The 12,336-nt window shown below is 36.4% G+C and overlaps 1 protein-coding gene across 16 annotated transcripts in view; it reads left to right on the forward strand.

Annotated features, from left to right (window-relative positions):
• LOC149409528 (serine/threonine-protein kinase MARK2-like) overlaps window positions 1-12,336 on the forward strand; it is a 357,017-nt gene that overhangs the window by 302,857 nt on the left and 41,824 nt on the right. For 11 of the 16 annotated variants that reach the window (XM_089649603.1, XM_089649590.1, XM_089649591.1 and 8 more), the window contains exons 8-12: window positions 1,279-1,590; window positions 5,010-5,118; window positions 6,571-6,736; window positions 8,819-9,058; window positions 12,146-12,231. In XM_089649603.1, coding sequence (XP_089505729.1) covers window positions 1,279-1,590; window positions 5,010-5,118; window positions 6,571-6,736; window positions 8,819-9,058; window positions 12,146-12,231 — 913 coding nt within the window. The remainder of the gene's footprint in view (window positions 1-1,278; window positions 1,591-5,009; window positions 5,119-6,570; window positions 6,737-8,818; window positions 9,059-12,145; window positions 12,232-12,336) is intronic. The other 5 variants (XM_089649595.1, XM_089649598.1, XM_089649599.1 and 2 more) reach the window with 5 other exon arrangements.

A 12,336-nucleotide genomic window follows, 5' to 3' on the forward strand; every position in this document is an offset into this window, starting at 1 on the left:
CACCTTACGTTTTTTTGTCTCAACACTCTTGAACTAAATTTATAGATTAAGAAAAAAATCACACATTTTATTTGAAAAATTCGTTACAAACATTATTACCCTCTTTTTTGGTTTCATAGAAAAATAATTTTACAAATTTCATTAATTTTTCTCAAATTGCGGTCAAAACCTTGGGTTTCGTAGATGTGTACATTTTAATTCTTCAGTGGTTAACTTCTAGATTTGAATATAAAGCATGGTGTTTTTTCTTTCTAAAACCACTTGAAAAATAATAAATAGCTGATAGTATAACTAGAGATGGCAAAATTTAGCATTAATTTTCAGATTTTTTAGCATTAACAATTGGAAATTTAGCGTTTTATAGCATTTTGAGGCATAATTTAGCGTTTTGTAGCAAAATAGAAAAAAATGTATTTCCTGAATGTTTTTAGCGCATATTTTAAGTATTTTTGGTAAAATATATGTTTAACCTTCATTTGCAAGTATTTCCATGTGAAAGATTATAAATAATTAATTTTAATATTAAATTAATAAGGAAGGAAACTCTAAGTACGGGTCGAACACAAACACAACAAATGCAGATTGCGATTAACATCAATAGGCGTCATTTATTTCGCACAATTTGTGTAATGTCAAAAAGCAATTTTAGCCTACAGTACAAAAATATTAAATATTTACACATAAAATAGTAACAAAATTATAAAAAATCGTAATGTAAATCTCGATTTTTTGAAATTCTCACATATTATTTTAGTACCCGGTATTTTCGGGAAATTCGCTAAATAGAATAATTTAGCTGAAATACGGCCAAAATCACGTTTTTCGCGTTAATTCGCGAAATAGAAATCACTGGAAACACTTTCAAATGCCTTGAAACGCAAAGAAAACTTATAAATGCCCTATTTTCGAAACGTAAATATTTTTTCACGTTTTTAGTTAAAACGAAATTTTGCCATCTCTAAGTATAACCCAGTGGCGACTGATTTCTTTCAAATTTGATTTCTTAGTTAGAAAAAAAATCTGAATCAAGTTATAAAGATTCACCAGTTTCCCGCTTGTACCACTAGTTTCCGGACATCATGTATACTTACATTGATCTTGCATTCTTTTCGGGTATTTTGTACATGCATTCGTACGCCTTATGGATCTCATTTGTACTATAGTCAGTCTATTTCGGTTGATCTTTTCTCCGTCCAATCCTCTAAGCGTCTCTTTCTTATCGATTGGATTTGGTTCTTCTGGAGAGAAAATTCTTCACTAATATCTTTATGATTGTAGCCGGAATCCGACGGCTCGAGATCAGGCTCGTCGCTCTCGTTGCGCAACATGGCGGGCGCTCCCCAGGCCGGTGTCCCCGGCCCAGCTCCTGCCGGCGCGGCGGGGGCGGCCAGCCCTTCGCACCGTGGCGTGCACCGCTCCATCTCCGCCTCGTCGGCAAAGCCCGCCTCGCGCCGCGCGTCCAGCGGCGGGGAGGGGCTGAGGGGCCCCGGGGGCGCGCCCGTCCCCGCCGCTGCTCCGGGAGCCGCCCCCACAACGGCAGCGCCCGCGCCCGCTCCACAAGCAGCGCCCGCTAACAACTTCAAACGACAGGTGAATACATAATACACTGTCATATAGCCCAGATGAGCATATAATGAATAGTTTCACCTAGTGTATGGTACTCACTACCACGGCACCGGAAGTGGAAGGATTCAAAATAGACTGAATATTGTACAAATGAGATCTCCTTTAAAATAATTTTTTTCACAACATAGGTATTATACGCCCAGCGACATTATAGATAAATGATCTTCAAAGATCAAATGCCTAAAAGGGGTTTTAAAAATATTGGTATTAAAGTCTAGTATTATATATTCTTAAATTTTCAATTCTGATTTTTCAGGATAATTTCAGACAAAACTACGAAATGTATTAGGAATTTATTATTGGGATATATTTTCATCTAAATGAAATCCCCATGAGATTGTCTCCTGCAACGAAATTTCACATTATTTATAATGTATCGTATTAATTGCTATCGTAGGATGCTGAGAATAGAACCGCTATAATTTTTGGAAAATCCCGAATAGTACCGAAGATATAAGTCGTCGAAATGTTGATATTTGCGGCCGGCCGTTAAGCATGTGATGTCACAGTACATACAATGAATGGCACGGCGTTACTGCAGCCATTAGTATTTTGTCTCGTGACACGATGGTAAACGTTTTCCCCAGGTTCAGTTTGTCATTTTTATAGATCGAAAAAATTATTTTACCTTCGTTATTACTTTAAAATCTACTCTGATTCCATTGAAAAAAATTTGCATAAATTTCAAATATATATCCAACTGTACACTAGGTCTACCTATTGAAGCATACAACTATTTGAAAATAATTAAAATGATTAATACTTATATAAAGATGGAATTGTTTTAAAAAATTGTTAATGGTATTATAGACAGCCCTGATTTACTCTGCCTAATTACCTTCAATATACCAACTAAAAGTACCAATTGAAAATTCTTTTTAATCAGGACTAGTCATTTAGATACTTGCTTTTACCTAGAAAGCATGCAGTTGGCAATACTTAGATGTGTTCAACTGCACTTAATATAGTTACAAGAAGGCTATAATAATTAATGTTAGCGTAATACTATTCTTCTGCATAATAATAATAATAATGATGATTCGTATAGCGCCGTTTTTGTGCAAAATCGCTGTAAAAATATATGATACATTTCTACAATTATCTATCTTATTACTAACTATAGGCTAGTCCAGGGCTTCCCAAACTTTTTTCAACTTTGACGCCCTTGGGAAGTTGCCATATTTTTGCGACGCCCCCCCCCCCCGGTGACTAAAAATCTAAGCCCCCCGCCGCTCATTTGTACCAAGCGTAGTATTTTGAAGCCCCCCCCCCCCCCCCCCTGAACGGGTCACGTAGTATGGGTACGTTACCTAATAACAATTTGTCAGAAAAACTCCAAATAGTATCTAAATTTTTTATTAGAAATATAAATATAAAAACAAAAATGGAGGCAAACAAAAAAGAGAAAAGAGCAATTTTTTTCTTTGGTATTAATGAGAAGGATGTGCTTGCTTATCTGAGCATAGTTTCTCAAAACGAGGTTGAAGTTTCGAAATCGCCACTCTCGTCTGGATTTTTGATCTGTACTTATTCTTAATTACTGCAACTGCAGAGAAACCTGTCTCACACAAGTATGATGTCGCAAACGGTAATAAAACCCTTAACGCTGCAGTGCTGATGGAACGATATTCTCGCTATAAAGATTGCCTCACGACGCCCCTGGGATGACCCCGCGGCGCCCCGGGGCGTCGCGACTCACAGTTAGGGAAGCCCTGGGCTAGTCAAACTATTATCAATTTATGGCAGATTGTATCCACCTGTTCGTCGATCACTAATACAATCTACTTATGTTATTATCATTATTTATTTACATTTTATACAGGCAGATAATATACAGTACCATACTTTCCTGATAGGTCACTTGAGATTAACACTGTTTATTGTTTATTAGAGTAATCTAGATATGGTTCGAACGCATGGGACATAATTAAAATATTGGACTTTCCGGTATTTAGTGTAATAATATGTATTTATGTTCTTTAATGAGCGTGTTTAGGAAAGGAAAAAAAACTTTATGCTGGGCGGTGCCACAGTACAAGGTTTTGATCAGAATTCATCTTCCTAAATGTGATCCGTCACTCGGTTTAAGACAGATTTCGAATAGTATAAATCCAATGAGAAAAGTGTGATTAGGATGTATTATAGGCAATACAAGAATGCTACTCTCAGGCAGGTATATTTAATTTATGGGTATAAGAGCTTAAAGGTTTATGCTTAGGTTCCATCAGTCTGCCTATAGCTGATATTATATAGCTAGGTTCTATATAATTTCAATAGCAAATTTTACTTCATAATACTATTCTATACTGATTATTGTTCCGTTAAGGCGATGCACTACGTCGTGTAATATTTTAAATTGAGCCGCTATCAATAATAACCCTTACGTAGATGGCGATATAAAGGTTTAAATTCCAGCTTAACACTATCCGCCTGTTTTGATTTATGCAAGAAAAAAACAAAAAGTGCCTTTTATTTTATTTTGTGGATGTTCAGGCATAAATATTAAATTTTTTTTCGAACATTTTATAAATTACTTAATTTGCCACATTATACAATAAAATCACAACCGAAAATGGGTTCGTAAGTAGGAGATTTTGAACTTTAAAGCAGTTTTCATAGGCCTTTACATTATTTTTTTCTGGGCTTATAAAAAGACTTATCTAAAAAATACTCGATTATTTCAAAGGCCAGGATGTATTCTACCCGCAGTATTTAATTAAAGCATCTGAAACATTTCTAGGCGACCAAATTTTCAAACCAAAAACACATGATTTTGCATTACTACGTATGGCATCGCCATAAATTATTATGTATGTCACATGTTTGTAAAAGCTCATAGGGGTATATAATATAAATAAAAAGAGACAATTATTATTTATTTTTAATAATAAACTAATGTTTATAAAACAAGGTTTTATGCATAGCATAAAGGATAACAAATAATTATAAGCAATAATTAGTTGCCTAAAATATCAATACATATTGAAAATATCTATATCTTTGGAATAAATTTATTTCAAAAGTTGACAAGTCAAAATATTTCACCAACAAATGTAGATATAATATGTCTCAACGCCATCTAGTGGGAAATTTAGCACTAACAAAGCCTTTCCTACAAAAATAAAAAGTTGGTTGTTTACAGGTGAAAAATATGTAGTAATTGTTGATTGAGGTACTAGTACATGTTGAATTATTTGGCGGGTTGGAAATAAGCCGACATAGCTCAGTGGTTCAGAGCACCTGACCGGACATCAGAAGGTACGGGTTCAATTCCCGTTGGCGGCACTTGTTTTTACTCGAGAGATATTGAGGAATATTCCCTGGTGATATAACTTTTAGTACCTCTATCTTGACTAAGTGAGTGTTATTTTGTCCGTTGCCAGAATACAATAGACTCTGCCAGCATCAAAGAGAACACGGCCAGGATTGCGCAGATGCAAGTCCAGCAAGGGGCTACTCGACCAGCTTCCGCACAGCCCAAGATGGAACAGAGTGAGTACCAATACCTTCTTACTTTCTCCCCTTTCATTTTATATTGAAATATATTCACTTCTTTGCCACACTAATTTTATTACCACATTCGTAATCTTGAAACTCAACTTCCATTTCTCGCAATTTCTTCCAGTAATAATTAGTATGTAACATAGATAATAGAAACAAACGGAGATGGTTAAAATTGTTAATAATATTTAGCATTCCAGGTACAGTGTCTTAGCTAATAATTAGTATGGTCTCAAACCAATAGTAACCAGCACCTCTGCCATAGGTCACCCCAAGTGGTTCGCTACGTTTGGTGACTTAGTAGGGGTGCCCGGGTTCATCGGGCGAAGTGTGGCATGCCGTATCAGGATAGGTTGGTTTGGGGAGACCCTTTGGCCTCTTCAACTGATCTCTCTTGACCCATTACCTTGCGCCGCAGTAGGAAGGATAGATCATAAGCCCAACACTCCTGAGCACTTATCCCTAGATTCTTACCCATCCCTCATTCATTTTTCCTTCGCAGAACTTTCTCGCTTTCCTTTCCTTTAAAAAAAACCCTCCACAAAGCATCCCCAAAGATGACATAGGCCCTTGAGAGGAATTATTTTCATCAGTGCCTCCTGTTAGAAGTAGAGTCACTAACAGATTTATACTAAAAGTGTGGTAAAATTGCTTCATTACCGACACAAATGCGAGGTGGGTACTTTTGAATATTTTAAATGGGTTCCTTCTGAACAACATTCAGTTTGTGTCGATATTACTGATAAAAAACTGTTTGTGTGCCGATTGCAATGAAAGTTATGCATTTGGTGTGCCGGTAGTAACAAAGGTGGAGCCCTGCTTTGCGTAGATGCCAGTAGTATGGGTGAACAATGTGGTTCATAGCTAGGGTTGCCATGAGTGGTCGAGACGGGGGGCCCACACTACCCCACAACCTCTTCCGGGCACTTGGGACCATCTACTCGCTCGTAGTCAACACGGCCGTGGAAAATTTTTGTTAGTAAATAGCGTTGCTGCATTGTGCTTGTCAACTTTATTCGTGACCCATCTCCCCTATTTCTATTATCTATGTAAACTGATATCTTTATGCTTGTGTGTTGTCAGTTGGCTGTCAAATTTGTGTTTAATTGTATCTTACTTCTCTTTCCTGCTTCGGAGGGTGGTATCTTTACAAACATTATTATGAACGGGAGATCTTTAATGTCTTATAATGAAATCATACAATCATACGGTGACACACCCAATAGGAATAAAAATAATGTCATCAGTGGAAGAAAAACAAATAATAATTTCTTCTATTTTATGTGCATAATAAGATAAGTAACAAAGAAAGTTCTGGGTGTTAAATGTTTAGTCTGTCTTAAAACAATTTTGACTGCAAACTGATAATAATTTTCCTGTTGATTTGTTTACTTGAATACTGCAGCACCAATCATTTGTGTTTTACTTTTGCCATGATTCCAGCGAAATCGGCAATCACCGAGCGGGCCATGAGGCTTATAATTCCCAAATTTGTTCCAGGGAGGAGGGAGTTTATCCCAGTGCGCCGCTCCACCGTCAACTACGACTCCAAGGCGGCCGGGCCCGCCGACAAGCCCGCCAACGCCGCCCTGCTCCAGGAGAACTCCAGGTACAATCAATCAGCCAATCAATCCACCAATCCCCAATCAATCTGCCATTCCCACTGCGGTGCAACTTGGTTATAGTGAACTCGGAACATGTAGGAACCCCGCTCGCTTAATCAATCAACCAATCCCCAGTCAATCAGCCATTTCCTACTGTGGTACAACTTGGTTACAGTGACCATGGATAATGTAGGGACTCCACATACAATTGATCTACCAATCCCCAATCTATCAATCAGAGCTATTTCTCACTCCTGTACAAATTGGTTATAGTGACCATGGATAATGTAGAGACTCCGCGTACAATCAATCAACCAATCTCCAATCAATTGATCGATCCCCGATCAATTAGCCATTTCCCACTACTGTTCAAATTGGTTATAATGGTCATGTAGTGTTTCCAGGTACAATCAATCAACAAATCCTCAATCAACCAGCCATTTACCACTGCTGTTCAACTTAGTTATAGTGAATGTGGGTCATGTAGGGACTCCAGGTACAATCAATCAACCAATCCCTAATCAATCAGCCGTTTCCGCTGTTCTTCTAGTGACCTCGGATCGCAAAGGGACTCCAAATACTCCCATTTGTTCAATCAATCAATCAATGCTCAATCAATCAATAAATGCTCAATCAATCAATCTATTTTATATTCCACTGCAGGATGTAGGAAAAATATCTTATATTGTTTATCTTTTGGGATAGTTAGACATGAGGGCATTGTGTTGAAATGATGCCAATCACTTCCATGTCACTGCGAACAAGTTGTACCCTGAATGTATAATGAAGTATGCTAATATTGCGCCATGTTTTCTGAAGTTTTTCAATTGCATTGGGCTTTACCATATTGAGCAGGTAATGAAAATAACTTGGTCAATATGAAAACTGCTAAATAAAATGCAATTGGAATATATTTTGATTTAAGTTTTATGTAAAATTTATTGATATTTACTGGTTTTGGTGTTGATTTTTTCTCTTATCTTACATCTATATACATAATGTTAAAATTATTTTTTAGACCTAAAAATGGGGTAGAATTTTTATTTTGATTTTAGGAATCACAAATTGTGTTAAAAAAAAAATTCATGGAATAATATCAGTACCATGGTATATATTTTTTTACTGATTCACAATTTTCCAGAACAAAAAGTTTTGGGTTATTATTCTTGTAATTGCTGAGAATTGTTAATGGACAGCACCGGTCAGTGGCTGAGTTGGCATCGCGTTTGGGTCCTACCCAGGCGTAGTGTGTTCAATTCCTTGGCTGGCTAAGTCCTCCATCACAACACAAACAACATTTTCCGCTTACCGTGGTGACAGTGGGAGATTTTCAAATATTGTCAGGTTATTCGTAACCCAGGAATGTTTGTCTTTCTTTTAGAAAAATAATAAATTTTTTAATTTTATGTGAAATCACCAAAATTTTTTGTGAGGGAAAATATGTATTTCTCTACCCAAATGAGCTATTATTAATTAGTACATTTAAGGAAATATAAGAGCATTTAATATAATATGCTAGTTTTATAAAGTTATGCTATTTTGCTATTTATTAAAATTTCTTTAGCAATTATTATATTTTACGCTCTTTTATTTAATTATTATTTATTATTAACATTATATCCGCTAACCATTTACTAACAGCATGTATTTTTTCTCTTTCCCTCTCGGTCTGTGCCATATCTGTCTGTCTCGTCAAACGGTATTTGGGATATCTTGGATTATTTACTGTATATACGCACAATATGTACGCTACACACTGCCATGATTACGTGTAATGCTCGCTTACGATACATTATTGACGGCAAATCTACTACCTGCACGCTTAACGGACATCGAACTTTTGGATTACTGTTTGCCTATTGAAAATTAAATGGTTGATCAATTGAAACTTGAAAAAAAACTCAATGCTGTTGGATTACTACAATCAATTGACTGCAAAATGACCGAATTAATTTGTTGGTTGAAATATGAATGATTGAAACACCACAACAAAATGAATCAACTGAACAAATTGACTTGTTGATTGGAACATGCCAACATCTATTGACACAACAATCGTTGATTGAATCACCCGCTTACGAAAACAGCGCGAGCGGCGGTGACAACATCTCCAAGTCGTCTAATTCGTCTACATCCACGCCGGCCGCTCAACAGTCGGCGGTGTCAGCCCCCGTGGGGGGGGCGGTGGCGGGGGGCGTGGGGGTCGCTGGCGGTACCCCCTCGGCCAAGGGGCACGTGAAGAGCGCGTCAGTGTCGAGCGCGGGGGGACCCAATCCCCCCGCTGCCGAGCAGCCCGCTCTAGGTTCGCTGGACCCACTCAGGCAGAGGTAAATGCCGTTGTGTTTGTAGGAGCTTATTCACTCACTTCATCAAGTCGAGAGTTCATTCAAGCTATATTCACCCATCTAGGTTACGGATAAATTAAGCCATAGAAGTTTGTGTCGAGCTTATAGATTCACTCCATCAAGTCAACATTTCACAAGAGTTATGGTGGCTTCTTCACCCATTTAGTTTTTATAATTATTTGGTTAGAGTTTTGGATATGTGACATCTTCGATATTAGTGTATGAGCTTACCCATTGATGGCGTTAGATGTCGAGTATTGTAGAAACCGAGGTGATAATAAATGAGGTGGGAACCTCAAGGTCCGGATTATTCCAACTGCCTGCTAAATAAGATATCAGAGCATTGTCAATCTATCACATTGAAAGTCCCAAGTGTTTTGTCGAAGCCGGAGTTTTATTTAATAAAAGACGAGAGTTCATGTGAGCTATGTAGGTTAACGTTTTGTATATCTCTAAAACTAAAGGTTGCGTGTTGCTTAAATGATTTATATATATTCCACAGGGATACGCAAGTATCCGATACTCACGTTGCAAACAACTTGTCGCACACGGTTCGTACAAGTCACTAATGAAATCAAAACTTTCAAGAATGCTTTCATAAACGCACTCACAACCAAACAGTTGCTGTAGCTGTCATTTTGATATCCTATCATTCTTTGTGGACTGTTTTGTTCATAGCATGGGTCTAAAGCACACATTGTTACAAAATATCTGGCACAAGTGACGCAATGTTTAAAGTTCACAAATACACGAATGGGAACAACTTCGCCAGGCTGGTCGAGGGAAACTGGCGTCGCCGAGGAGTATACAAAATGTGGGAAACTTGTGCCTACGTGGGAACCTCCGCTCAAATGTATGACGGTAGTCGTCAAGATACTTGAATTATTGAGTCTTAGATATTTGTGTATCCCTGTGGAAGGAAGGTCTTAGAGTTTTGTATATAGGCAGATGTAAATACAGTTGTGTCTGTATGAACTTATTTACCCATTTATCAAGTCAATATTAGTTACAACTGTTGGGGAAGCTGTGGTTCACAGTTAGAATTGGAAAGGATTGTCTTTTCGTTCGATATTATGGAATTGAGGGACACTGTGTTGTCATCACTGCACAAGCTTTTGTATTAAACGCACTGAAGGGACATGTTCACTGCGCTGGTTTTCTTAACAGACTGGTGATGTATACTAAATTAATTTTCGGAATGTCACTGATTTTCACATTGCCAGACAGGGACTGGTAATTGGATAACAGGTTGGATGGGGGAATGCACAAACATACGTTAAAGGGAGATACATATAGTTGCGTCAACACACTTTATGTAGGTTACAGACTAAAGGTCGTATGTTGTTTAAATGATCTATGGATGCAATAAACAGGGGACCAATTCAAAAAATTGAAATACGAAAACATTAAAAGAAAGTCCATTATTTCGCAGTTAAAAGATCGCAAAAACGATTTTTTTTTTGTTCTGCAAGGACCAAATTTGTCTCCCATATAGTATGCTTTCGAAGCTAGGCAACAGAATCAGATGGGGAGTTTGGTTATAAAAGTACTCTGGTCTGCCGTATTTGTAAGACACGCCATATCTATAGTTGATATATCGAATATATATACACTAATATTCTTACAATTTTATCATTATGTGTCTTCTTTGTCAGCGATAGCCCGAGATCAACTGCAATTGAAAAAAAGCTTATGCGATAGCTTGATTAATCATTGCGAGCTGCAGAGGCTTGCTAACTAACTTAGCTTACAGTTCACTGCTTATGTAAGCTGGCTTGAGTTGAAGCTAGCCGATCAATTTAGCTTACTGTTCATTGTGTGTTAGCAACGGTTCATTTAGCTTTCAATTTAAACGAAGGATCATGCTTGTAGTTAAGAATAGTTACAGAGTCTACAATTTAGTTATGTGTGCGTCTTGTCAACTGTATTACAAGCTTTTTGAGATTCCAACGGCTTTAGTAACGGATAACCCCTCTAGCTAATTTATCCGCTTTTGGGAACAACTCTCATACAGGTATCGTAGACATCGTTGGGTCATCGTAGTGTCACGCTTTATATTCAAATCTAAAAGTTAACCGCAGAAAAAATTTAATGTACATTTCTATGAAACCAAACTGCAATTTATGAATTTTTTTTATTAATTATTTTTACACGAAAAGATAAAAAAGTGAGGCGGAAATAACGTTTATAATACATTTGTCTAATAAAATATGTGTTTTTATTTTTTTTACACTATCAGTAATTTTAGTTTGAAAAAACGAACAATAAGCTATTTTTACACCTTTTATGTTTGTATTGAAAATTTAACGTTTCAACAATTATATGTTTATTTCAAAGCGTATTTTGTCACATTTTAAAAACAGTTTTCAAATACTTTCAGAAATATAATTTTTTTTTAAATTTTATTACAAAGCGGAAATAATCTGACAGAATATGCCAGAGGCGTGAGGGGTTAACATCTCAAATATTATTTTGTGGTATGAGGGCTTACACTGCATTGAGGAATGTTGTTAACTAATTAATTATGCTAACTGTATACTAACAAATAATTAATTATTATTGTATTGTCTGAATTCATTTCAGTTCATATGCAAATAAATAGTAAAAATATATAAATGATATTCCTTGTTATTCGCAAACATAAATATATACTTTTCATTATTTAATAGTTTTTTTTTATTGCAGCCAATAAAATCAATTTGTTTTTATTATTAAGCTACTGTAGTCCATAATAATATCTTATTCTATGCGCTTTGTACATATGATTGTAAATAATTAGTTTGCATATTGTTTTATGTTATTCTATGCAGCTTCTAGCCCTCGATATTATGCACAAATCCAGTCCAGATTTCCTTTACGCTTTCTCTTAATGACTGTACAGTTTGGATTGTTGTAAACAGAAGTGGCGCCATCTGTTATTTTCAAAAATAACCGTTGAAGTTTTCACATAAATACGGGCCGTATGCAAAACTATTTTTGAAGGTGAAGTTTTTGACAAAACTCTAGCGGGTTTTTGATTGCTAGTTATGCGTTATTTTAATAATTTGTATAATTTTTTGTAATTTTCAGTATAAATCCTTCTGTGAACTCCACAACCAGACAACAGCCACCGGCATTTCCTAGGAATGTCCCCTCAAGATCTACCTTTCACTCAGGTTAGTTCATTATTATTTATTCATGAATTTGACTTATATATATTATATCTTAAACCGTGGCGGAATAGGTAATTAGAATAATAATAATTTGTTGTAGATGTATAT

This window comes from Hesperophylax consimilis, chromosome 30 (genome assembly GCF_061612785.1).
Source record: "Hesperophylax consimilis isolate HC1 chromosome 30, BYU_Hcon_1.0, whole genome shotgun sequence".
NCBI classification, from domain to species: Eukaryota; Metazoa; Arthropoda; class Insecta; order Trichoptera; family Limnephilidae; genus Hesperophylax; species Hesperophylax consimilis.